Here is a 26745-nt window from a genome sequence, read left to right as displayed (position 1 = left end):
TACATGGATTTCATATTCTCTCTTTTTTTAAGTTCTGGAAGGAGAAGGAAAGGACCTTTTAAAACCATAAAATTTGGGACCAACATTGACCTCTCTGATAACAAAAAGTAAGTCTCGCTGCCCTAGTGCTGTTTCCATGAACTGAATCAATGAGGGTATTGCAGAATTGGGAATTGTCTAGCTTTCTGTTTTTTTTTTTTCTATTCCTAATTATCTCTCTCTCTTTGTTTCTTGTTTTTTTATGTTGACATGTTAGTTTTACCTAATAACCCTAAAATTCTGAAATTATTTTGACAAAGTTTTACAATTAGAATGTTATTCTTCTTAAGAAAACCAAAGTACCCTCTCTATTAATACAACTTTATAAATAGAAAGTAAATTGTTTCTTTTATTTAGTAGGTTATACAATTTATGATTTTTTTTTCAGTAATCTGTGTTTGTGTTAAGACTTATTTTTGGAATAAGTTAAACGCTTTAGTTCTACTGACTATACAGGTAAAATATTTATTGATTTAAGTATTTTTCTGATTGAATCACAGGGTTTTTGAGGATGTGGTGATTCTTATGAGTTTTTACTCTTAATCTGTTAATTTATTGCAGGTGGAAGTTGCAGTTACATGAACTGACTAAACTTCCTGCTTTTGCGCGTGTGGTGTCAGCAGGAAATCTTCTAAGCCATGTTGGGCATACCATTCTAGGCATGAATACAGTACAACTGTATATGAAAGTTCCAGGGAGTCGGACACCAGGTGATTTTAATGACTAACATATCTTATATGATTGAAAAAATTGAGTTTATCATGCGGAGCAGGCGTAGAGAGCACATTGTCATTTATACTTCTAAAGCCAAAAAGATTTTAAAATTCTTTATTATAGGTGAAAATGTTCATATTACTCTTAAAGTTGAGCTCAGGGTATTGTTTTTCCATCATTTTTATATGAAAAAACAATCGGAAAAATGTAAACTGGGAAAGGGACTCTAAGTTTCTGAGTTGTAGGAATGACAACAGGTTAACAATGTTTTTCAGAGGTTTTCACCACAATTACAGTGAGAACAATGTATTATGAACCAGTTTACTGAAGTTATGTATAATAAAAATTTCATTGACAATACTGAAAATGTGATGCGCTTTTTTTTTTTTTAGAAAATGTAATCCAAAAACTGTCTAATTTTAAGCAAACATTTCTTTTTTTTTTCATGCGTCATTTATTTACAAACATTTCTTTAAAGGGCTAGATACTAAATATTTTAAACTATGCAAGCCGAGAGGTTCAATTGCCGATATTTTGTAGGTATTCTATTAAAAAAAAACTATTTTTTATGGATTTTTATTGATGAAAATCATAATAAATAATGAATGCATTTTTTTTGTTTACTAGTTAAAAGAATGGAATTATTTTGGAGGAAATAATACTCCACTTCATTGGGGCTCAAATACTGTGTTCTTGTGTCATCAGGATTAACTACAAATGTACATCTGTTAAAGTTGTTCTGTGGTAGTGAGATCTTCAAAAATGTCTTTTCAAGAGGATCAATACTGCCATGTACTGCTGTCAAACTTTGAGCATATTTTCTTGTGTATATTAATTGTCTTAAAGGCACTTATAGAGTTAGATTTTTTTTCCTTTTGGGTTATTTTCTTTTTGGGTTTCATTACATTACAGATTAATTTTTTCCAATTGAAGGTCAGTTGCACCTTTAGTTGGAAAACCTCACAGTAGTACAAATGGCTTTTGAAATATGCACATTTTCCTGCACTTTTGTTGAGATTTGGAAAATGCTGCTGTAATTATATTTTGAACTTGAAGTATATATTTGCAAATGTGTATGGTACTGGAGATGTAGCTTCTTACTTGTTTTTAGTAGCTTAAGAAGTAGCATATAAAAGCAGCTTGATACTATTTGCAATTCAAAAAATTTCTTTTGTCTTCAGAATGATTTATTATCCTAAAAGTTTCACAGGTAAGTTCTCTTTGCTTTGTAATTTTTAGATTGAACTTATCAAGAAATGTTTTGAAGCCTGCAGCAAAATTTCCATGGCCAGTAAGTGGTCAATAACAGTGGCAGAAGGTGGTACTTCTTCAGAAAAATTTCCACCTCAACTCAGAGCTCTAAAAATAGCAATACAGCTTCATCATTTCTAAATCATTGACCTGCTTTTTTTAGACAAGTGAGGATATTCAATCTCTGTTTCTGACAAAATTCATGGAACTTATGTTCAACAGGTTGATGAGACTGGCATATGATAAGATATTTTTCACAAGTCTGCCAATGAATAATACAATACAAATGAACATAGATATTGAAACACCTTACATTTTCACAGTGAAAATGAAATAAATTGCATGAAATGAAAAATGTCATTTTTCTTTTAAAATCTAGCAGGGGAATAACCAAACTTTTAATAGATTATCTCCTTGTCATTTTGTCTCTCAAGTGTTTGGGTTTTTTTGTTTCTTTGTATAACATTAGTACTTCAACAGTATCCTGTGGAACTGTTAAGGAATTCCTTAGAAGAAATGTAGTATGTTTTTGTTTGCCAGATATAATTTAAAGAAACATTGTTGTGAATTTCTGTATAGGTAGATTTTATTCCAGTATTACATTAATATAAATGATGCCTGCTATAATACACTTCATATTCTGATATGATCTTTAATGTGTTCTAAAATATTGGGATTGCTGATAGATCATAAGCTAAGATTATATATATGGTATGTAATGTAAATGTTTCTAACTCTTTCACCATGGGTAGGCGCCTGTGGTGTCCTAGTATTTCTAATTTTTATTTTTAAAGCCCTTGCCATGGGCAGTGCCATCCACCTACTCATTGTGGAAGAGTTATGATTCTTTACATTATATGCTAACATTTGACATGTGGTAGGAGCTAAGAGTGGTAGGAGACAGGTTACATTTTGAACACTATACCTTTCTTTTCTTAATAAGGTTTCTGCTACTATTTGCGAGAATTGAGAAGTCGTTTATAGAGAAGGAACTAGTAATGACTATAGCTAATATGTATTGCATATTATGTTTTGTTCAAAGTTCTAAGCATGTATTTTTCACTCAGTCCTCAAAACTATCCAGTAATTTAAAGGCACATTTCTCCATTTAATTTATGCTACAATTGTGACTTACATTTTCTTTTACTTTTCAGGTCACCAAGAAAATAACAACTTCTGCTCTGTTAACATAAATATTGGTCCAGGAGATTGTGAATGGTTTGTTGTACCTGAAGATTATTGGGGTGTTCTGAATGACTTCTGTGAAAAGTAGGTTTCTGAACTAAACTTTCATTTAAGTAACTATGAGAAAATAGGCATAAAGGACAAAGTGCAAAGCTGAGTTTCTTCATGAAACTATCAGTTTTTACTTACTGCTCAGCAGAATTTTTTTAAAATGATTTGATTTTAAATCTTTTATGTTATCTAAATACTTAATGAAAAGATGTCATGCTAAGCACAGTGTCTTATGCCTGCAATCTCAGCACTTGGAGATGCTGAGGCAGATGGATGTCTTGAGCCTAGGAGTTTGAGACCAGCCTAAGCAACGTGGCAAAACCACAACAATTAGCCTGCACTTACAGTTCTTCATACTCAGGATACTGAGATGAGCCTCGGAGGTTGAGGCTGCAGTGAGCCATAATCATGCTACGGCATTCTGTCGTAGGTGACAAGAGTGAGACCCTGTCTCAAAACAAAGAAGCAAACAGAAAGATGCCATGAACTAGTCTCTGCCGTGGTAATAGGTGTGAATTGATAAGAGAGTAAATTGTTTTTTTATGTTAATGTAAAAAATTTATGCATTTTTCCAGATTTGACAAGTGTGCCTTAAAGAAAAATTTTACTTACAATTGTTTTTAGAAATTATGGGGAATTATAAAATAAGGCACCCTTAGAGCTTAGTAACTCAATTTTGTGTATCTTTGTAATTTGGGCTAAAAATATCAATAACAAAGGAATCACAGAATTTGTTTTTTAGAGTTGGTAAAGATATCAGTGGAAAAATACAGACATAACTGAAACTGTATTACATACTAAAACATACTGTAAAAAAATAGAATTCTTAGAGAATTATATATGAGGTTTACATTATAATCAGTATGCATGTTTCACAAAGTAATTTCTACTTTAACCTTTTGGAATGTCTTCACATTTTATTTGGTAAAAAGTTCATCTTATTAAAAACATAAGGTTAATTTTCTTACCTACTGGCAAGAAATAATCCCTTTTTATTGTCTTTTTTGTCTAATGCAAAAGGTTTCCTCAGCATAGCAAAGATGGAATTTTTTAACATTTAAAACTTATCAGTAACACTTTCATCTGAACTCTTTGTTCTGAACCCAGGAAACTCCAAATACACAGAAACAGCAGGGGCAAACAAGGGAAAAAGAAATCTATACAGGGGAATCCCTATCGTGCTACATAAAGAATTTTTTTCTTAAAACTGTGAGGATGTATATTGCAGTTCTTATTACATTTAAATATAATGACTTTTGTTCATTTTTCCTGAGTGGGAACTGGCATTTTTTCCAGGATTTAGCTTTTTTCCTTTCTGAACAGAGAAGTGACCTTAGGTTAATGATTGTTGGGGAAAAAAATGTGATATCTAAAAAGTTAAATATTGGAAATAATAAAAATATGAAGTTAAAATGATTCATTTATCCTAAGATTCAAAAACTTTGCAGTCCTCTTTGCAGTTTCCTTGTAATTTTATTTTGTATAAAGTATCACCCTATATATAATTAACCGTTGTTTTGAACTTTTGAAAAAGATACTGTCTGCCTTTATTGGCTTTGCTGCTTTTTTTTTTAATACAAAATTTTTTCTAATTTTATATTGGTAGTATACGAGTAAGATAAGGTAAGACTTGTGCTATGCTTATAATTTTTTCCTTTTCCTTTCTTTTTTCATTTTGCTTCCCGTTTACTGGCAAGCTTTTTAAAGTTTATGGGAAACGGGCTGGGCACAGTGGCTCATGCCTGTAATCCCAGCACTTTGGAAGGCCAAGGAGGGCTGATCATTTGAGGTCAGGAGTTCAAGACCAGCCTGGTCAACATGGTGAAACCCTATCTCCACAAAAATGCAAAAATAGCAGGTCATGGTCATGTGTACCTGTAGTCCCAGCTATTTGGGAGGCTGAGGCAGAAGAATTGCTGGAACCGGGAAGCAGAGGTTGCAGTGAGCTGAAATTGCACCATTGCACTCTGGCCTGAACAAAAGGGCAAGACTCTGTCTCCACATAAAAAAAAAAAAAAAAAAAAGTTATGGAAAACGTGTAATTTTTTATTCCTTGAATTGCTAACCTCTGCTAAAGTCAAAAGCAATTTTAGGAGAATAAAATGAAACGGAGTAAGATTTCATATAGACAACTCCAGATTGTTATCATTTTTTAAAGATAAAATATAGAAACAAAGCAAAATCAGTTCTTAAATCTGAAACATTTTCAACTATGTGAATTTCTTCCTCTTGAGAAAACTTAATTTGAAATATTTTACTAAATTCTTAATAGAAAACAATGTAGTTACTGTGCAGTACATCACAATATTGAAAAAAACAAAATTTTTTTTTTGATACAGAGTTTTGCTCTGTCTTCCAGGCTGGAGTGCAGTGGCACGATCTCAGCTCACTGCAACGTCCGACTCCCAAGTGCAAGAAATTCTCCTGCTCACCCTCCTGAGTAGCTGGGATTATAGGCATGCAGCACCGCACACCCCGCCCCCTGCCCCAAGCCCCCGGCTAATTTTTGTATTTTTAGTAGAGCTGGGGTTTCACCATGTTGGCTAGGCTGGTCTTGAACTCCTGACCTCAACTGATCCTCCCTCCTGGGCCTCCTAGGCTGGTCTTGAACTCCTGACCTCAACTGATCCTCCCTCCTGGGCTTCCCAAAGTGCTGGTATTACAGGTGTGAGCCACCACACCTGGGCAACAATACGGAAAATCTGGTGAAGGAGAATAACAAAAAAATGAGACTTTTATATTAAAACTTCATAATTTTGTCTGTTTGTATTGGTGCCAGTGGTGGTTTGTATATGTGTATATGGCTTCTTCTGGTAGTTTTTTCAGCTGCCTTAAGTCAACTAATTCCAAAAAGCATATGCAAATAGACATTCTGTCCTTACTCCCCTTTCCTGCCTAGGATTCAGAACAGCAGTAGAGGATGATTTCTGCTCTCCTTCTCACCCCTAACTCAGGAATTGAGAGAAGGTCCTGGTTCTTATATCTGCCACAGTAATTATGATTAAGATTTTAAATGACTTCATGTGATTTCTAACTAGAGTTTTCCTTTTTAGAGATCTCAGAGTATTAAGGGGTTTTTTTAGTTAAAAAAAAAAAGATGAGTCAAAATATTTCTTATTGAAAAAATTAAAAATCAGTATGTTTAACTGTAATTAGAAATTTAAATATTAATTTGTAGACTTTTGAACAGTAAGTTTAAGCTGATACTAGTTGATCTTTGGATAAGTCTATCACTATTCACCTGCAATTAATTTTTCTCAGGACCCTAGCCCAAGTCTTCAACCGGAAATGAAAGAGGCAATTCATGTTGCAATGCTTTTGTGATGCAAAGTCTTTTTTAATTTGTTTGTTTTTTGTTTTGTTTGTGGTAGAGTCTCTCTGTGTTGCCTAGGCGGGAGTGCAATGGTGCAATCTTGGCTCACTGCAACCTCCTCCTCCCGGGTTGAAGTAATTCTCGTGCCTCACCCTCACGAGTATCTGGGATTACAGGCATGTGCCACAGTGTTTGGCTTTTTTTTTTTTTTTTTGTATAGTAGAGACAGGGTTTCATTGTATTGGCCAGGCTGGTTTCGAACTTCTGACCTCAAGTGATCTGCCTGCCACAGCCTCCCAAAGTGCTGGGATTACATGTGTGAGCCACCACACCTAGCCCTGTGATACAAAGTATTAATGGAATAAAAACTTAAAGCATTTTTTTTAACTCTTGTTAAATCTTTTTTTAACTTAATTTTCAAGTTGATTTTTCATTATTTTCTTTTTCAGAAATAAAACACCTTTCAACTTGATTTTCATTATTTTCTTTTTCAGAAATAATTTGAATTTTTTAATGAGTTCTTGGTGGCCCAACCTTGAAGATCTTTATGAAGCAAATGTCCCTGTGTATAGATTTATTCAGCGACCTGGAGATTTGGTCTGGATAAATGCAGGCACTGTGCATTGGGTTCAAGCTGTTGGCTGGTGCAATAACATTGCCTGGAATGTTGGTCCACTTACAGGTATTCTGAATAATAACACCAACAAGGTTTATATTGTAAAGGATTACCTAGTAGGTATTATTTTACTAGTAGAAAATAACTCACTGAAAATAGAAATAGTATCTCTTGTAGGAAAAAAATACCAATTTTTAATACAGAAATTAAATTCAGCTCAAAAATGGCAATCCAAGAACACTTTTTTTTTTTTGGTAATTTTTTCTTTTTTCTTTTTTTTTTTTTTTTTTGAGATGGAGTCTCACTCTGTCACCCAGGCTAGAGTGCAGTGGTGCAATCTCGGCTCACTGCAAGCTCCGCCTCCCGGGTTCATGCCATTCTCCTGCCTCAGCCTCCTGAGTAGCTGGGACTACAGACATCTGCCACCACACCCAACTAATTTTTTGTATTTTTAGTGGAGACAGGGTTTCACCGTGTTAGCCAGGATTGTCTTGATCTCCTGAACTCATGGTCCACCCACCTGGGCCTTCCAAAGTGCTGAGATTACAGGCGTGAGCCACTGTGCCCAGCCCAAGAACACAGATTTTTTAAAAATATAAATTATTTTCTTTGCAGAAATGTAAGATATACTTTGTATATTTTAGAGTGCTAGATTTTGTTTTTGTAAAGGAAGCCCTTTATTGAGTAAAGCATTGTAGTTGTTCATTAGAATTTTCAGTTTATGTAATATATCATATGTGCAGCCCTAAAATGTCATAGTATTTAATATACATAAATAAATAATCTGGCCTTAAGAGCTAGAAAGACCTGAAATAGACCATGTCTCTACATTGCTAACTTTATGACTTTGGGCAAGTTTTGTTTTTTTGTTTGTTTGTTTGTTTTTGTTTTTCTCTCAGGTTTTCACTTTTTCCTTCTACCAAACCACTTTCTTCTTCTACCAAATAAAGGCCTTGAAAGGATAAAATGAGATAAGATGTTAAAAGAACCTAGCACAATGTCTCGCATATTGTGACTGCTCTTTACGTTAGATTTTTTTTTAACCAAAGTTATCGCAAAACATAATAGTCTTACGGTGTTTCAAGGTTTTCAGAGTTGGTATTGCAGTTGTCACCTCAGAGGTGATAAATGATGGTTATTTTCATGTGTTCTATTACTTTGGGTTACTTTATGACTGTTGCTTTTTTCCTTCTAGCCTGCCAGTATAAATTGGCAGTGGAACGGTACGAATGGAACAAATTGAAAAGCGTGAAGTCACCAGTACCCATGGTGCATCTTTCCTGGAATATGGCACGAAATATCAAAGTCTCAGATCCAAAGCTTTTTGAAATGATTAAGTAAGTGCCTTCTGAAACTGCTGCAGTTTCTCTTTGGGGGTATTGGTAGCCATTCAGTATTTTTTTCAAAAGAATTATGTTGACATTAAATGATATCAGCAGTCCAGAAGTCTTGGCAAAATGTAATAAGATGTAAATAATCTTATATATTCATAAGTGTTATAAAATCTCATAAGATTAAAATATTGCCTTCCCTTATAAATAGTCACTCGTGTTTATTACGATTTAGAGAGGAATAAAGATGTACATGAATATATACTGGTAAATTTACAACTCTCTATTTTCTCGTAATTCTGATAAAACTGATTTCCCAGGACAACTTGTTTTACTATTTTAAAATAATTTTTGTTGCTTATTTTTTATGTTTATATTAAGGTATAGTTCATAGTGCAAATTGTATACATTTAAGATGTACAGCCTGATGATTTGATAAACATATATATGAATATGAAAGTACTGGCACCTCTCTTTGCTTCTCTTGCCATATGATCTCTTTATGTACCAGTTCCCCTTCCCCTTCCAAAGCCCTCACCAGAAGCAGATGCTGGTCCCGTATTTCTTGTACAGATTGCAGAACTGTGAGCCATGTAAACCTCTTTCCTTTATATTATTACCCTGCCTTGGGCATTTCTTTATAGCAACATTAAATGGACTGAGACAGAAAATCATTATTTAAAAATGGGATACCACTTTTTGCCAAAAGATAGCTGAAAATGCGGAAGCAGATTTGCAACTGGGTAATAGGCAGAGGTTGAAAGAGCTGAAGGACCAGGCTAGGAAAAGTTTGTATTGTAATGAATGGGTGATTCTGATGAGGGCTCACAAGTCCAGAAGACAAGGGAAAGTTTGGAGCTTCTTGGAGATTGGTAAACTGTTTCTCGCCAAAATGCTGATAGAGAAAGTAAAAGACTTGCTGATGAGATCTCAGATGGAAATGATGAACTTACTGGGAACTGGAGCAAAAGTCACCCTTGTTACTCTGCAGCAGAGAACCTGGCTGTGTTTCCATTGCCCTAGGGCTCGGTGGGAAGCTGAACTTAAGGGTGATGACCTAGGGTAGGGGGCAGAAAAAATTTCTAGGCAGCAAACTTTGAATAAGTTACGTGGCTACTTTTAACAGCTTACCATCTAAACCAGCAGCAAATGAATGAACTAAAGGTGGAAATTATAATTAAAAGGCAAGCAGATTGTAAAATTTGGAAAGGAAATGTAATAGGAAAGAGCATTTTCAGGAAAGGAGTCCAAGGGTGCTGAGAGCAAGCACTTGGTAGAGAGATTAGCATGACTAAAAGGGAGCCAGGTGCTAATCTTCAAGCCCATTGGAAAAAGTCCCTAAAAGCATTTCAGAAATGTTGAAGTCTGCCCCTCTCCTCACAATCCTGGAGACTGGGGAGAATAGAAAGGCGTGGAAAGTAGGCATGGACAAGCCAGGGTATTGCTGCGCTGAGCCACCTCAGGATGCTGTTCTACCCATCCTGCACCACTGCAGAGAACTTAAACTTTAAGCCTTGATGACTTCCACAGGTGTTAAGTCTGTGTTGCCTACAGTGCAAGAGCCATGGAACCTTGGCAGCTTCTACCTAGATTTCAGAGGACATATTAGAAACCTGGATGCTGCCACACAGAAGCCTACCACAGGAACAGAGCCTCCACAGAGAGACCTCTGGTAGGACACTGCCCAATGGAGGTGTGGGAGCAGGGCCACAGTTCTACAGACATCAGGTTGGTAATGCCAGTGGCAGCCCACAAGTCCAGACTGGAAAAACTGCAGAAATTCAACTTTAACCCATGAGAGCAGTCACATGGCCTGTGCGCAGCAAAGCCACGTGAGTGGAGCAGCTTAAGGCTTTGGGAGCCTGCTGCTCACACCAGTATGTCCAATATATGGGACATGGAGTCAAGAAAAATTACTTTGAAGCTTCAAGACTCAATGTGTGCCCTGCTAGTTTTCAGGCTTGCATAGGGGCTGTTACTCCCTTCTTGGCTTGATTTATCCTTTTCAGAAAAGGATTGTTAACCAATGTCTGTTCAATTATATCTTGGAAGTGAATAACTCATTTTTTATTTTGCAAGTTCACAGCTATAAGGAAATTGCCTTGCATCTCAGGTGAGACTGGACTTTCGAGTTGATGCAGGAACAAGTTAAGACTTTTCGGGACTAATGGAAAGTCATTATTGTATTTTAGGTGTGAAAAGTACATGAAATTTGAGTAGGGGCACAGAGATAATGCTATAGTTTCAGTGTTTGTTCCCCTAAATTCAGTGCTAACATTTGATCCCAGTGTTAGAAGTGGGGGTCTCCTGGGGAGTGTTTGGGTTATGGGGAGGGATCTCTCATGAGTAAATTAATGCTTCTCTGTAGCTGCGGGTGTGAGTGAGTTCTCACACTGTTAGTTCCTGATAGAGTTGTTACTAAAAAGAGCCCATTGCCTCTGCTCTTCTGTTCCTTGTCTTGCTATATGATCTCTGCTCTCTCCTCCCATTCCCGGCCTTCTGCCATTAGTGGAAGCTATCTGAATCTCTCATCAGAACCAGATAATAGTGTCATTCTTCTTTTATAGTTTGCACTATTGTGAGCCAGATAATCCTCTTTTCTTTAAAAATTACCCAGTGTCAGCTCAGGTATTTCCTTTTTTTTTTTTAAAGACAGTTTTCACTCTCGTTTCCCAGGCTGGGGTGCAATGGTGGGATCTCGGCTCACTGCAACCTCTGCCTCCCGGGTTCAAGTGATTCTCCTGCCTCAGCCTCCCAAGTAGCTGGGATTACAGGCGCCCACCACCATGCCTGGCTGATTTTTTTGTATTTTTAATACAGACATGGTTTCACTATGTTGGCCAGGCTGGTCTTGAATTCCTGACCTCAGGCGATCCACCTGCGTCGGCCTCCCAAAGTGCTGGATAACAGGTGTGAGCCAGGGCCCCCAGCCTCAGGTATTTCTTTATAGCAATAGTATACAGACTGGTACAGTCATCATCTTGTATGTTACGTACCCTGAACTTATTCTTTCTGCATAACTGAAACATGGACCACTTGACCAGCATCTTTCCATATTTCTTTCCTTATGGTCATCGTTCAACATTGTGCTTCTGTGAGTTTGATGTTTTTAGATTGTACATGCATAAAGTGAGATAATGAAGTGTTTGCCTTTCTGAGTCTTATTTATTTCATTTAACCTGAAGTAAGCAGTGTTTTTCTCTGTGTTCTTCTAGTACTTTTTCAGTTTGGGTCTTGGCCTTTAAGCCATTTTGAGATGGTTTTTGTGTACAATATGAGATGACAGTTGAGTTTTATAATTCTGTATCAAACAATGCAGTTTTTCCATTACAGTTTATTGAAGACATTTTTCTTTCCCCATGTTTATTCTCGGTACCCTTGTCAGAGAGCAGTTGTTCATAGTTATGTATTTCTGAGGTCTCTTCTTTTCTTTTGGTCTGTATATCTGTGTTTATGCCAGTACCCTGTTGTTTTTATTGCTATACCTTTGAGGTATGTTTTGAAATCAGGTCACTTGACGCCTCTAGCTTTGTTTTTCTTCCCCAAGATTACTTTAGCTGTTGGAAGTCTTTTGTGATTTCATGTGAATTTTAGAAGACTTTCTCTCTTCTAAAATTGCATACTACCCACAGCAATCCACAGATTCAATGTAGTTGGCCTTTTGCTTGAGATTACATTGAATTTGTGGATTACTGTGGGTAATATGGACATTTTAACAGTATTTATATTAATACTTCCAAACCATGAGTACAGATGTTTTTCATTTATGTGTGCCTTTAATTTTCTGTATCAGTGTTTTGTAGTTTTCAATGTACAAATATTTCACTTCTTTGGTTACGTTTATTACCAAGATATCTTTTTGTTGCTACTATGAATGGATTATTTTCTTCATTTTTTTTTCTTTTTAGTAGTTTGATTTTTCTATATAAAGTGCAGTTGATTTTTACATGCTAATTCTGTTTCCTGAATCTTTTCTGAATTATTAATTCTAACAGTTTTCTTTGTTGAGTCTCTAGAGTTTTCTACATAGAGAATTGGTATCTGCAAATACAGGTAATTATACTTCTTCACTTAAAATTTGAACACCATGGCCAGGTGCGGTGGCTCACGCCTATAATCCCAGCACTTTGGGAGGCCGAGGTGGGCAGATAACGAGGTCAAGAGATCAAGACCATTCTGGCCAACATGGTTAAACCCCATCTCTACTAAAAATACAAAAATTAGCTGGGAATGGTGGTGCATGCCTTTGGTCTCAGCTACTCTACTCGGGAAGCTGAGGCAGGATAATTGCTCAAACTCAGGAGGCAGAGATTGCAATGAACCAAGATCATGCCACTACACTCCAACCTGGACAGAGTGAGACTCCGCCTCAAAAAAAAAAATTTGAATGCCATTTATTTATTTTTCTTATCTAATTGTCTGGCACAGTATTAGATTCTAAACAGATGCCAAGAATGAGCATTCTTACTTAGGGTTTAGGAGGAAAGCTTTTCATTTCTGCCCACAGTGATTATGATGTTAGCTGTGTACTTTTTCCATACAGCATTAACCATGAGATCCATTCCTTCTGTACCTATTTTGTTGAAAGTTTTAAATATCAATAGAGTTTGAACTTTGTCAAATGCGTTTTCTAGATCTGTTTAGATAATCATGTAGTTTTACCTTTTTTTCTGTTAGTATGGTATGTCACATTTATTTGCCTATGTCACACCATTATTATTTCCCGAGGATAAATTCACTTTTTCAGGGTTTATGATCCTTTTAATATGCTGCTCAATTCTATTTGTTAGTATTTTACCAAGGATTTTTCTACCAGTGTTCAATAGGAATGTTGGCCTATCATCTTATTTTCTTGTGACATCTTTGTCTGCCATTGATATTATGGTGGTGTTGACCTCATAAAATGAGTTTAGAAGTCTTTTTTCTTCTATTTTTTGGAAAATAGGTATTTTTCTTTGAATGTTTATTGGAATTCACCCACAAAGCCATCTGGTCCTGGGCTTTTCTTTGTTAAGGGAATTTTAATCACTAATTAAAGCACCTTATTTGTTACTGGTCTGTTCAGCATTCCTATTTCTTCTTGATGCAGATTTGCTAGGTATAATGTGTTTCTTAGAATTTGTTCATATCTTCTGGATTATCTAGTTTTTGCCATATTATTGTTCATTATAATCCCTTTGATGCTTTTTATTTCTGAATATCTTTTTCCTTTTCTTTTCTTTTCTTGTTTTTGTTTTTGTTTTTTTTTTTTTCAAGACAGAGTCTCCCTCTGTCACCCAGGCTGGAGTGCAGGGGTGTGACCTTGGCTCATGGCAACCTCCACCTCCCAGGTTCAAGCAATTCTCCTGCCTTGGCCTCCTGAGTAGCTGGGACTACAGGCGCACACCACCACACCTGGCTAATTTTTGTATTTTTAGTAGAACAAGTTTCACCATGTTGGTCAGGGTGGTCTCGAACTCCTGACCTTGTGTTTGAAGCCCATCTTGGCGTCCCAAAGTTCTGGAATTACAGATGTGAGCCACTGCACCCGGCCTGTTTCTGAATATCTTTTATAATGTCTTCTTTTCTAATTTTGTTGGAGTCTTCTCTCTTTTTTTCTTTGTCAGTTTTGTTTATGGATTTAAAAGACTGGTTCTTAGTTTTGTTAGTGGCAAAAGTGGTCATCCTTGTTGTGTTCCAGCTCTTAAAGGAAAGGCTTTCAGTTTTTCCCTATTCAATGTGATACTAGCTGTGTCTGTTGTATTAATATATGGTTTTTATCATGTCGAAGGTCTGTTCTTTCTATATCCAGTTTTTCATTAGTTTTTATCATGAAGGGATATTGAATTTTATCAAATGTGTCTTCAGAATTATTTGAAATGATCATATGGTTTTGTCCTTCATTCTGTTGATATGATATACTGATTGATTTGCATATATTGGACTATCCTTGCATCCCTGTGATAAATTCCCCTTGGTCATGATGAATAGTTTTTATTTTATTTTATTTTATGTTAGTTCTTGAGTACATGTGCAGGATGGGCAGGTTTGTTGCATAGGTAAACATGTGTCATGGTGATCTGCTGCAACTGTCAACCCGTCACCCTGGTATTAAGCCTAGCATGCATTAGCTATTTTTCCTGATGCTCTCCCTTCTCCACGCCCTCCGAAAAGCCCCAGTGTGTGTTGTTCCCCTCCCTGTGTTCACATTGTTCAGCTCCCACTTATAAGTAAGAACATGTGGTGTTTGGTTTTCTGTTCCTGCATTGGTTGGCAGGGGATAATGGATTCCATGTCCATGCAAGGACATTATCTTGTTCCATTTTATGGCTGCAAAGTATGATGAATGGTCATTTTAATGTGTTTTTGAACCTGGTTTGCTTATATTTTGTTAAGGATTTTGGCCTGTGTTTATACTGCCCAGTACTTTCTCTTAATTGTCTTTGTCTGGTTTTGATATATGAGTAATACTGAGCTCATACAATGGGTTTAGAAGTATCTCTTCCTCCTCTTTTTCAGAACTGTTTGAGTAGGATTGGTGTTAGTTCTTTAAATGTTTGGTAAAATTCAGCCGAGGGCGGTGGCTTACACCTGCAGTCCCAGCACTTTGGGAAGCTGAGGCGGGTGGAGATGGAGAGCATCCTGGCTCTACTAAAAATTAAAAAATTGGCCAGGTATGGTGGCACGTGCCTGTAATCCCAGCTACTCAGGAGGCTGAGGCAGGAGAATCGCTTGAACCCGGGAGTCGGAGGTTGCAGTGAGCCAAGGTCGCACCACTGCACTCCAGCCTGGCAACAGAGTGAGACTCTGTCTCAAAAAAAAAAAAAAAAAAATTATGTAAGTTTCAGCAGTGAGGCCAACCATGGTGGCTCACGTCTGTAATCCCAGCACTTTGGGAGGCCGAGGTAGGTGTATCGCCTGAAGTCAGGAGTTCAACACCAGCCTGGCCAACATGGTGAAACCCTGTCTCTACTGAAAATACAAAAATTAGCCAGGCATGGTGGCAGATGCCTATCATGCCAGCTACTTGAGAGGCTGAGGCAGGAGAATTGCTTGAACCCAGGAGGCAGAGGTTACAGTGAGCCAAGATCATGCCACTTCACTCCAGTCTGAGCAAGGGTGAGACTCCACCTAAAAAAAACAAAAACAAAAAACTGTAACAGTGAAGCCAGCAGGTCCTGGGCTTTTCTGTGAGACTTTTTATTATGGCTCCATTCTTGTTAACTTATTACTGGTCTGTTCAGATTTTGTATTTCTTTTAGTTCAGTCTTGGCAGGTTGTAATTGTAAATGTAATGTGTCTGTTTCTTATAGGTTTTCTAATTTATTGGTATATATAGTTGCCAGTAATAGCCTGTAGGGATTCTTTGTAATTCTACATTTATCAGTTGTAATATCTCTTTTATCATCTCTGATTGTATTTATTTGAGTCTCCTGCTTTTTTGTTGTTGTTGTTAGTCTAGCTAAGAGTTGGTCAATATTGTCTTTTTAGAAAATGAACTTTTTGTTGCATTGATCTTTTATTTTGTTTTCTTCATTTATTTCTACTCTAATCTTTATTTTTCTTTTCTTCTAACTTTGGTTTGATTTGCTCCTTTTTTCTACTTGTTTAAGATGCATTTTTAGGTTGTTTCATTGGAACTTTTTCTTTTTTGCTGTAGGCACTTATAGTCATCAACTTTCCTGTTAGTACTGGTTCAAGTCAGCTATTGATTTTTTTTTTTTTTTTTGCCAGGTGGGTGGGTCTGGGTGCTTTATACATTATTCTAAAGTAGGTGTTGAATTCCCCTACTATATTTTTGTATTGCCATAAACATCCTCCTTCATATCTGTCAATATTTTCTTTATATATGTGTAGGTACTCTGATGTTGGGGTGCCAGATATATTTCTGATAGTTACACTTCCCAGTTGAATGGACCCACTTGTTCTAGGTAATGACCTTCCTTTGTCTAGAGACAGTTTTAGATTTATCTCCCGTAGGATTTGTTATGGTAGCAGGACGAGCCGCAGACAAAACTTCTCAGACACGGAGTTGTAGAAGGAAGGGCTTTATTCAGCTGGGAGTATTGGCAAGCTACTGCCTTAAAATCCGAGTGCCTTGCGTGAGCAATTCCTGTCCTTTTTAAGGGCTCACAACTGTAAGGATTTCACATGAAAGGGTTGTGGTTGATTTGAGCAAGCAAGGGGTACATGACGGGCTGCATGCACCAACGGACAGAGAGAAACAGAACAAGGAGGGAGTTTCACAGTGTTCTTCTATACAATGTCTGGAATCTATGAATAACATCGGTTCTAAGTTATGAGGTGATTTTTAACTACTGGGTTTAGGCCAGGCAGCCCCAGGCCTGGTTTCGGGCCTGGCGCCAGGCTGCCTGTCTTTGGTTTTACTTTTTTGTTTTTTAAAACAGGTACTGAGTATAAAACAATATGAGAGGGTCTCTCTCTTCCCTCATTTCCCCCCTTTGAGAATCTCACTTTTTTATTAGTGGGAGTTCTCACTTTTATTTTTGCTACTTATGTCTTTTTGTTCAATAGATTGATAGTGATTTATATAGTACACTTGTGCTGAAGCATTTTGGTGAACTAAGGTAGCGATGAAGCTTTTATATATTTAAAGAAGTACAGGTAGCAAACAAGGGAGCAGTAAGCAGGTTTTTATTACTATTATTACTCTTATAGTTTAAATCCTTTTATTGCTGGGAACTAATTTCTAAACATGGCTCCTGGATTGAGTCTGTGCCACACGTGCACGGGTACATGTGCCAGTTTTGTTATCTCTTTAACTATATCCTCAACTACTTGCCTCTGATCATCTATGTGTAGACAACAATTAGTAAGGTTAAATTTTCTACAAACTTCTCCTTCAGCTGCTAGCAAGTAGTCAAGAGCTAGTCTATTTTGATAGATAGCATTTTTCATCAGAGTCTCTTGCCGGGCAGGAACAGTCAAGGCTTGATCGGTTTTATTAGTAATAATTTCTAAAACAGCTTGTAACCATATGATTCGGTTGAGCATGTAGATGGGGTTCGATATCCTCATGAGCCATCTTATGCTAAGTGATAGGTCTATAGTATTGTATGATTCAGGGGGCCATTCATTATCTTTCTAATCACCTATGGCTATGCTTCATTTTTCGCGGGAAGCAGACAGGGAAGCCTAGAAGTTCACTGTTTTTATGGGCAGTGCGAAGAAAGATGGCTTAATGGTGCCAAATACACAGCTACCTGTCCACTGATCAAGCAGCTTAGCATAAGCTGTGTGTCTGCATATCTAGTATAACCTGGTGGGGGCCGTCCAGTCCCGGTGGAATTCTAGGTGGGCCTAAATAGTCTGCAACTTTGGAAATTTACTGAATGGATCTTTTTCTGTGTAATTGGAACTCCACCATGTAACTGTTTTTGGTGGGTTTTTTTTTTTTTTTTTTGCGGTACTATTAATACAGTTTTTGCCTTACACAACTAAGTCATCTTACAGAATGAGTGAATTCTTTTCTTTTTTAGCTATGCAATATTGTCTAATAATTAAGACTTTTAGAACTTAGAGATGATCAGGGTGATTCTTTTGGGCCAGGAATTCATCAGGAACTGGGTCTGTAGGCACTAATTCTTGGGTTTCTTATGGCCGTTGATCTCTTATTAGTTTTTCTACAAACATAACATGAAGTGACATTTAGAGACTGGGCTACATGCTCAGCTAATTGCAAAAACAAATTTCTGGTTTTTCTTGGAGTCTCTGGTACAGGCACATTTAGTTTATCATAGAAAGTCTGAAATACTAGTTCTGGAGAGCGTCTTTGAACCTCTCCTTTTATTAGGATGTTTATGCTAGGACTTAGTCTTTTCTTATTGATGCCTAGAGATATGTGTTCTCCTTTTTTCTACCTTGGGTTTAAGGGATTTGTAATTATTAATTTCAAGGGGTTGCAGCTTCTATTCATGCAGGAGGGGCTGCCTTCTCTTTTTTTGCAGCTAAGGATCTTTTTCATGTTTTTTCTAAGTCTAGATGACACAAGACTAGTAATTACACACATCATACATAAATATGATTCTTGACAGATATACTTATTTTTTACTGTGTAACTTTGTGTGTGTGTGTGTGATTTAGAGCACCGCATCTTATTCTATGCTGCTTACTATCAGTAGCAGCACAAGTGTCAAATTTTTTTTTTTCCAAAAGCCTTGTTTTTATTTATATAGAGTCCTAACCACTTCGGTGGTAGGAGGAGTGGGAGAGGCTCTTTTTTCAATCCAGGGACCTCCATGATGTTGGTTTGTTGTTACCAAACACACAGGTAAGTGGCATCACGGATCTGGTAAACTAACAACAATGTTTAGTCTCTCTCTGCTAGAGCAACAAGGTGAGCATCAATGTCTGCTTCTGTAAGAATCCTGAATTCAGGATTTTCAACTGTCACTACTCCAACTTCTATTTCTGAAGGTTTGAAATCAACTGATAGAACAGTAGACAGGCATGTAATTGCAGTTTCCAAAGTCTGTTCAAATGTCCAGTCAAATTTCTTCTTCACTTTTTTTTCAAGGAAGCTGGTTGTCTCAGTTTGTTTAACTCCCACTGCAGTGGCTTTAAACCCACAATAGTAACCTGCAGGATCACACTTATACACCTGAGGGCCTTGCTCTTCATCTATACCAATTAAAATCATACAACAACCAAGAGGCCTCATCTCAGCATTGCGTGTGTAGACCTGAGAAATATCGGCAATTCTTTTACACAGCATGTCCACAGGAATTTCATAGCCATACTTGTATTTCCAGTTAGCTGCCTCATAGCGTGCCCTCTGTACCTGGGATCTGCTGTCAGCTGTCATTCCGGTCGTAACACAACCAATGTTTTCAGTTATCTTGAATAAGTGAGTCACTATGCTGGAATCCAATAATTTGTCAGGTACTTTCTTCTGTGGGACAATTACTACACAGTCTTAACCTCTGACAGCTACTGATGTAAGGCCACCCTGGTTAATAGCCTTAAAAGCATATTCTACTTGGTAGAGCCGACCCTCGGGTGAAAAAATGGTAATGTGGCGGTCAAAACCAGCGCTGGAACCATGGGACATGTTGGTAGAAGCACTACTTCAAACACAATCCCTGGGCCCCATAGCTCCCGCACCAGGGGCACACAAGCACCTCCCAAGTGTCAAATTTTAAGGTTACATTTTTGGGGACCTTTCTTTTTTCTATTGTAGCTATTACCTTACTTGTGTCACCTAGAAAAGGACCAGTCCTTAATTTTATTTTAAAAACTGTGATCATGGGAGGCTTAAAATGGGTCATAACACGCATTAGGTTGGTTATTCCCTCGGCTACATACCTTGGATAGAATAGCATTATATAAACAAGTTTCTTTTAGACTCCTGGTACACTTATAATAACCATAAAATAATAGGACTATAGCAATCTTTTCTCTTACCTCAGTGGCCTGATGTATGCACTGAAGGCAGTCGCCTATGTGGGAAGAAGCCGTGGAAGCTTTTACTACACAGGTCTATGTTATAAGGAAAATAAGTCCTAGGACAGTTTTCCTCATGCCATGGCTGTGCGTAGACCAGTCAGCTTCCGGGTGTGACTGGAGCAGGGCTAGTCGTCTTTTTCAGAGTCACTTTGCAGGGATTGGCGAAGCTGCTCTCATCCACGTACAGCTCCTAGTCTACTGATGTTTAAGGATGGTCTTGCAGGTTGGGCCTTCTAGAATAAACTGAGTCCAATACTTTTACACAGTTATGTTTAACTGGGCTCTCTGATACCAGGAGCAAGTTGGCGGGGTTTAGGGTGTTGCAAACTTCAGTGATTATCGGGCATTTTCACAGAGCAAGCTTTGGTATCTAGTTAGTCTAGCATTCATTAGCTAATGGTGTCCTTTGGTATTTATTAAAATCACTACAGCATGGGGGAACTTTAGGTTTTGCCTAAGCGTTAGCTTATTTGCTTCTTATGCTAACAGGACTGTTGCTACCAGGGCCTTTGGACATGGGGGCCAGCCTTTGGAAACCCCATCTAGTTGTTTTGAGAGGTAGGCCACTGGCCTTGGCCAGGGCCCTACAGTCTGGGTTAAAACTCCAACTGCCATTTTTTCTCTTTCTGACACATACCGTGTAAAGAGTTTTGTCAGGTCAGGTAGCCTCAGGGCTGGGGCTGACATGAGTTCCTCTTTTTAACTCGTGAAAAGCTTGTTGCTGTTTGTTGTAAAAGATGTAGTTTATCTAATTTACATTTTTATCGACTGTCATCTATTAAAATATTGACTTAAATCCTGTAACTATTTGATTTCAAGCTTTAAATTGATCTGGTATTTTTTGCAGGGCTCTAATTGCATCTAAATAGATGCGAGAGTTGAAAGACTTATAAGGGGCTTCTCTCACTTTATGATGTCTTATTTTTTTTTCCCTCTGGTTGATTAAATGCCAGGGTGAAAGGGATAGCTAAATGGACTAATGCACAAGTGCCACTCTAGTTATTCAGCAGAGTGCCCAGTAAAGGTCCACCACAATATCACTACACATCCACTGAGGGTTGAACAAGGGGTGACTGATTGATAAGCTCTTGAAAATTGTTAAGCTCACTGCATCCCTTCAGGTCTCCAAGGAATGCTAAGTCTCCTCCTTGCCATGAGAGACAAGAAGTGAACTTAATGTTGGGAGACAGAAGCTGGATGGCCCTCAGGGGCAGACCCGCAGGGACTCTGGGATATAGCAGAGAGAGCTTGGCATGACTTATTACTCCAGGCTGTAGAATTCTGTAAAAGAGCTACCATGCAGCCCACACCTGGTCGACTGGAGGACCACCTTAGTGGAAGGGGAACAATCAGGGCCTCTGGCCTACCATGTGCACAAGCATAACAACTGCTTTTGTTTAACGTGCAGATGGAATAATTTGATCTATTTCAGCTAGGCATTTGCATCTCGGTATGCTGTCTTAATTGCCAAAGTTTATTTTAAGTCTTTAACTTCTATGATCCTCTAGTAAAATGAATGTTTCCTTTAGCACCTATTTTTATTAGTTTTTAGACCAAAGAAAGCTAAACACCATTTTATATTTAATAATGCTTCTTGTATGACTTTTATACCAGATAAGCTGAATTTTACCTTTATATTAGTGTGTTAATGTTAAACTTAATTTTAATTAAACCTTGTAGACATATTTATCCAATTTTTTATGTTTGACCATAAGGTAAGATTTTATAGACTCTTTTTAACCTTTTATAATTTTTGTTAAAGAGCAGGTTGATGCTTTAAGAGAAACCTGTTGCATTTTTACTTTAATGTGTAGTTCACAGAGAAACTGGATGATACTTTTTTAACTTTAGCTAATATGGTTACACACAGAATTTTTTTTATAATTAACATTTTAAAACTCGCTTAAACTTTCAAAACAATAATTTTTTTAACCTTTTAATGTAGGTAAAAATCTACATTCTTATGCCTCCTTTTAATCTTTTTACTAAAGGTATATTTTACTTTTTTTATACACCTTGCACATAAACTGTTTCTTCAGTAGTACTCAGGAGGCCTTATTACTTTTAAATTATACAACATTTTTTACATAAAAATTTTTTTATCACTTTTTTTTCTTTCACAACTTTCACAACTTTTCAACATGTCTCAACTTTCACTTATTACAAACTTTTTTTTTCTTTAAACAGCCAGTTAATTTATTTCAGGACAAGAATTTACTATATAACACTCTTTTTACATAAATTCTGCCTCCACCCCTTTTTTTCAAAGCAAACTTTCTTTATGTCTTTGGACTAGACTGTCTAAAGCCACAAGATTAGAAGTTACCATGATACGTTGTACTGTTAACTTTTAGCAAACTTCACTTTTACTGAAAACCTTGTAAGTTTGAGATTTTAATTATCTTTTGCTAGACCTTGTTTAGTCTAAATTAACTTAGAATTGATATAGATGGCCTCTTTTTCTCTCTGCTGGTCTTTTCTTGCCTCTGCCAGCCGCTTATGCTGCTGTTCTCTTAACTACTGTTAGGGGCGGGGGAAGTGGGTCTGAAACCAGCTGTAACTGTCTATGTACGGAAACTGGTCTGGGTGCCTTGGCTTACAGGTTACCTTGTGTCATACCTTTGAAACAAGGGACCTACCTGTCCAAGCTTCCTTCTGATGGCCAACCCACCTCTAATGCTGGCCAGTCTGTTTCACACAAAGTTCTAAGTTTTCCTAGTGTCACAGTAACACCGTAATCTCCTTTAAATTCTTTCTTGAAATTTTTTTTAACATAGTTCCTAGTGGGGTGGTCTTATTTGTGCCTGGCCTATGCTTCTTTGAGACAAAACACTAAGCTGACACCACATGCACACCACAAAACAAAGAACAGGTAAAAAGGGCACACACACACTTTTGCAGTTTACACCAAACCAAAATCAAAACCAAAATCAGAGTATCTAGAAATCCAAGCCAGATCAAAACCAAAACCAAAGTATCATGCAATCTAACTCAAGTCAAAACCAGAACAAAAGTGCCAATGCAGGCACTCCATGGGTGATCAGGCCATGCTTCCACTCCGATGGAATGGGGCAAGTTCCAAAGATTGCTCTTACCTAGTCAAGCCAAGTCAAACCAGAACAAAAGTGCCAATACAGGCACACCATGGGTGATGAGGCCACGCTTCCACTCAGGTGGAGTGTGGCAAGTTCCAAAGACTAGTCTTACCAAGTTTCAGATGTCCAGACTCAAAGTGCCAGTTCCTTCCTGGTGTTCAGCCACTGTGCTGATCCTCTGCAGGGGCCTGCTACGCGCTGCTTTGGCTAGGCGTTCCACCCAGGCAATTTCTTACCCGGGAGCGCTCTTTGGATCGCGTCACTCAGGCTGGCCAGAGTCCCCTGCAGGGATGCTCCGCAGGGCAGGCCTAAGGGGCTGCCTCGGCTGTCTGTCAGTTATCATGTTTCCCGGTCAGGGAACCAAGAAATGTAGCAGGATGAGCCGCTGATAAAGCCTCTCAGATACTGAGTTGTAGAAGGAAGGGCTTTATTCAGCTGGGAGCATCAGCAAGCTACTGCCTTAAAATCTGAGCTCCCCCAGTGAGCAATTCCTGTCCCTTTTAAGGGCTCACAACTCTAAGCATTTCACTTGAAAGGGTCATGATAGATTTGAGCAAGCAAGGGGTACATGACAGGGGCTGCATGCACCGGTGGTCAGAGAAAAACAGAACAAGGCACGGAGTTTCACAGTGTTCTTCTATACAATGTCTGGAATCTATGAATAACATCAGTTTCTAAGTTATGAGTTGATTTTTAACTACTGGGTTTACGCCAGGCAGGCCCAGGCCTGGTTTCAGGCCTGGCGCCAGGCTGCCTGTCTTTGATTTTACTTCCTTGTTTTTTTTTTTTTTTTAAAACAGGTACTGAGTATAAAACAATATGAGAGGGTCTCTCTCTCTTCCCTCATTATGTTGTGTTTTTATTGTTACTTGTTTCAAGCAGTTTTTAAATTTTATTCTTAATCTCTTTATTGGCCTTCTGTCCATTCTAGAATGTTTGAAACTATAAAAACAATTGGAAAATTATAATTGTTTTTCCAGTTGAAAAATTTTCCCCAACAAATTTTCCAGTTGCTTTTATACTTTCAAAAGTTCTGCTTGTTACTGATGTCTAGTTTTATTCCATTATGGTCAGAGAAGATATTTCATATTGTTTCATTTTGTTTTTAATGTTTTAAGACTTGTTTTTTGGCCTATCATATGGTCTGGCCTTGAGAATGATGCATATGCTGAGGAGCAGAATGTGTATTCCGCAGCCATTAGATGAAATGTTCTGTAAATATATGTCAGGTCCATTTGGTCTATAATGCATATTAAGTCCAATGCTGCTTGGTTCATTTTCTGTATGAATGATCTGACTTGCCCTATGCTGAAAGTAGGGTGTTGAAGTCTTTAGCCATTGTTGTACTGGGATCTATATCTTCCTTTAGCTCTCATAATATTTGCATATATATATATATGTATATCTGTGTGCTACAGCGTTAGGTGCATATATGTTTGCAATTGTTAAGCCCTCTTATTGAATTGACCCCTTTATCATTATATAATGACTTTCTTTGTTCTTAATAGGTTTTATTTTGAATCAGTTTTGTGGCATAAATACAGCCACTCCTGTTCTTTGCTCATTTTTATTTGCATAGAATATCTCTTCATCCCTTTCTTTTCAGTCTCTGTAGTTTCAGTTTCTTGTAGACAGTATGTTGTTGCATCTTTTTAATTCTGCACTCAGCCACTCTGTTTCTTTTGATTGGAGAGCTTAGTTCATTTACATTCAATGTTATGGATAAGGAATTACTCCTGTAACTGTATTTTTGTTTCCTCATCATTCTGTGTTTTTTCTTTCCTTGCTGTCTCCCTTTTTATGAAGGTGATTTTCTCTGGTGATACTGATGACAACTTAACACTGATTGCAAAAACAAGCAAAGAGAAAACTAAAAAAATTCACACTTTAATTTCATCCCCCTTTTAAACTTTCTGTTGTTTCTATTTATATCTTACTATATTGTCTGTATCTTGAAAACTTTTTGTAGTTAAATTTGGTAATTGAAGAACTCCTGTTAGCATTTCTTGTAGAGCGAGTCTGGTATTGGTGATATCCTTCATCTTTTGTTTGTCAGAAGTATTTCTCCTTTGTGTTTGATATTTTTGCTGGATATACTATTCTGGAAATTTTTCTCCTTAAGCACTTTAAGTATGTCATGCTGCTGTCTCCTGGCTTTTAGGGATTTCACCAGGAAGTCTGCTGACAGATGTTTTGGAGCTTTTTTTTTTTTTTTAAGTATGTTACTTGTTTCCCCTGTCACTGCTTTTAGGTCTTTCCTTTGTCTTTGATCTTTGGTAATTTTATTCTTAAAGGCCTAAGATCATCTTATTGGGGTTAAATCTGCTTGGTGGGCTGTGTGTAGTGGCCCACATCTGTAATCCCAGCACTTTGGGAGGCCAAGGCAGACGGATCACCTGAGGTCAGGAGTTCAAGACAGCCTGGCCAACATGGTGAAACCCCATTTCTACTAAAAAAAATACAAAAATTAGCTGGGCGTGGTGGTGGGCGCCTGTAATCCCGGCTACTTGGGAGGCTGAGGTAGGATAATTGCTTGAAGCCAGGACACGGAGGTTGCAGTGAGCCAACACGGTGCCACTGCACTCCAGCCTGGGCAACAGAGTGACACTCCATCTCAAAAACCAAAAAATGTGCTTGGTATTCTGTGACGTTGTTGTACTTGAATATTGATACCTTTCTCTTGCTTTGGGAAGTTCTCCATTTTCCCTTTCAATAAACTTTCTACCCTGATCTTGCTCTCTGTCTCCTTTTTATTTGAGACAGAATTTTGTTCTTGTTGCATAGGCTGGAATGCAGTAGCGCAATCCAAGCTCACTGCAACCTCCACCTCCCGGGTTCAAGTGAGTCCCATGCCTCAGCCTCCCACATAGCTGGGACTCCAGGCACATGCCACCATGCCCAACTAATTTTTGTATTTTTAGTAGAGACGGGGTTTCACTATGTTGGCCAGGCCTGGTGTCCTGACCTCAGGTGATCTGCACACCTCAGCCCCCAAAGTGCTGGCCTTACAGCTGTGAGCCACCGTGCCTGGCCTCTATCTCCTCTTTAATGCCAATAACTCTTAGATTTGCCTTTTTAACACTCTTTATAGAACTTGTAGGTGTGCTTTAATCTTTTTTATTTTGTCTCCCCGATAGTATATTTTCAAATAGCCTGTTTTCAAGCTTACTGATTCTTCTGATCAATTCTGCTATTAGAAATCTCTGATGCATTCTTCAGTGTGTCAGTTGCATTTTTTTAACTCTAGAATTTCTACTTGACTCTTTTTAATCTCTTTGTCAAATTTATCTAATAGAAAATTCCTTCTCTGTGTTATGTTACATATAGTTGTGGTTCCTCAAAACAGCTATTTTGAATTATTTGTCTGAAAGGTCATGGATCTCTTGTCTCTCTGGGACTGACCCCTGGTGCCTTACTTAATTTGGATATATCATGTTTCTCTGGATTGTCGCAGATGTGGATGTTTGTCAATGTCTGGGCATTGAGGAGTTATTTATTGTAGTCTTCATGTCTGGGACTGCTTCTACCTGTCTTTCTTAGAGGAAGGTTTTCTAGGTATTCAAAGGCGATTTGATGTTGTAATCTAAATCTTTGGTCAGGCTGGATATGGTGGCTCATGTTTGTAATCCCAGCCCTTTGGAAGTCCAAGGCAGGTAGATCATGAGGTCAGGAGTTCGAGATCAACCTGGCCAACATAGTGAAATC

At 37.7% G+C, this 26745-nt stretch overlaps 1 protein-coding gene and 1 pseudogene across 18 annotated transcripts in view; one reads left to right on the top strand and one right to left on the bottom strand.

Moving 5' to 3' along the window:
- UTY (ubiquitously transcribed tetratricopeptide repeat containing, Y-linked) overlaps nucleotides 1–26745 on the top strand; it is a 254423-nt gene that overhangs the window by 179298 nt on the left and 48380 nt on the right. For all 18 annotated transcript variants that reach the window (XM_063602062.1, XM_063602063.1, XM_063602064.1 and 15 more), the window contains 5 exons: nucleotides 33–107; nucleotides 601–749; nucleotides 3159–3273; nucleotides 7048–7235; nucleotides 8365–8506. In XM_063602062.1, coding sequence (XP_063458132.1) covers nucleotides 33–107; nucleotides 601–749; nucleotides 3159–3273; nucleotides 7048–7235; nucleotides 8365–8506 — 669 coding nt within the window. The remainder of the gene's footprint in view (nucleotides 1–32; nucleotides 108–600; nucleotides 750–3158; nucleotides 3274–7047; nucleotides 7236–8364; nucleotides 8507–26745) is intronic.
- LOC129395524 (proteasome subunit alpha type-6-like) lies at nucleotides 18638–19607 on the bottom strand (annotated as a pseudogene).

Source organism: Pan paniscus, chromosome Y, assembly GCF_029289425.2.
Source record: "Pan paniscus chromosome Y, NHGRI_mPanPan1-v2.0_pri, whole genome shotgun sequence".
Lineage (NCBI taxonomy): Eukaryota > Metazoa > Chordata > Mammalia > Primates > Hominidae > Pan > Pan paniscus.
Note: the sequence above shows the minus strand (reverse complement) of the source record. Positions and strands in the feature narration are given on the sequence as shown.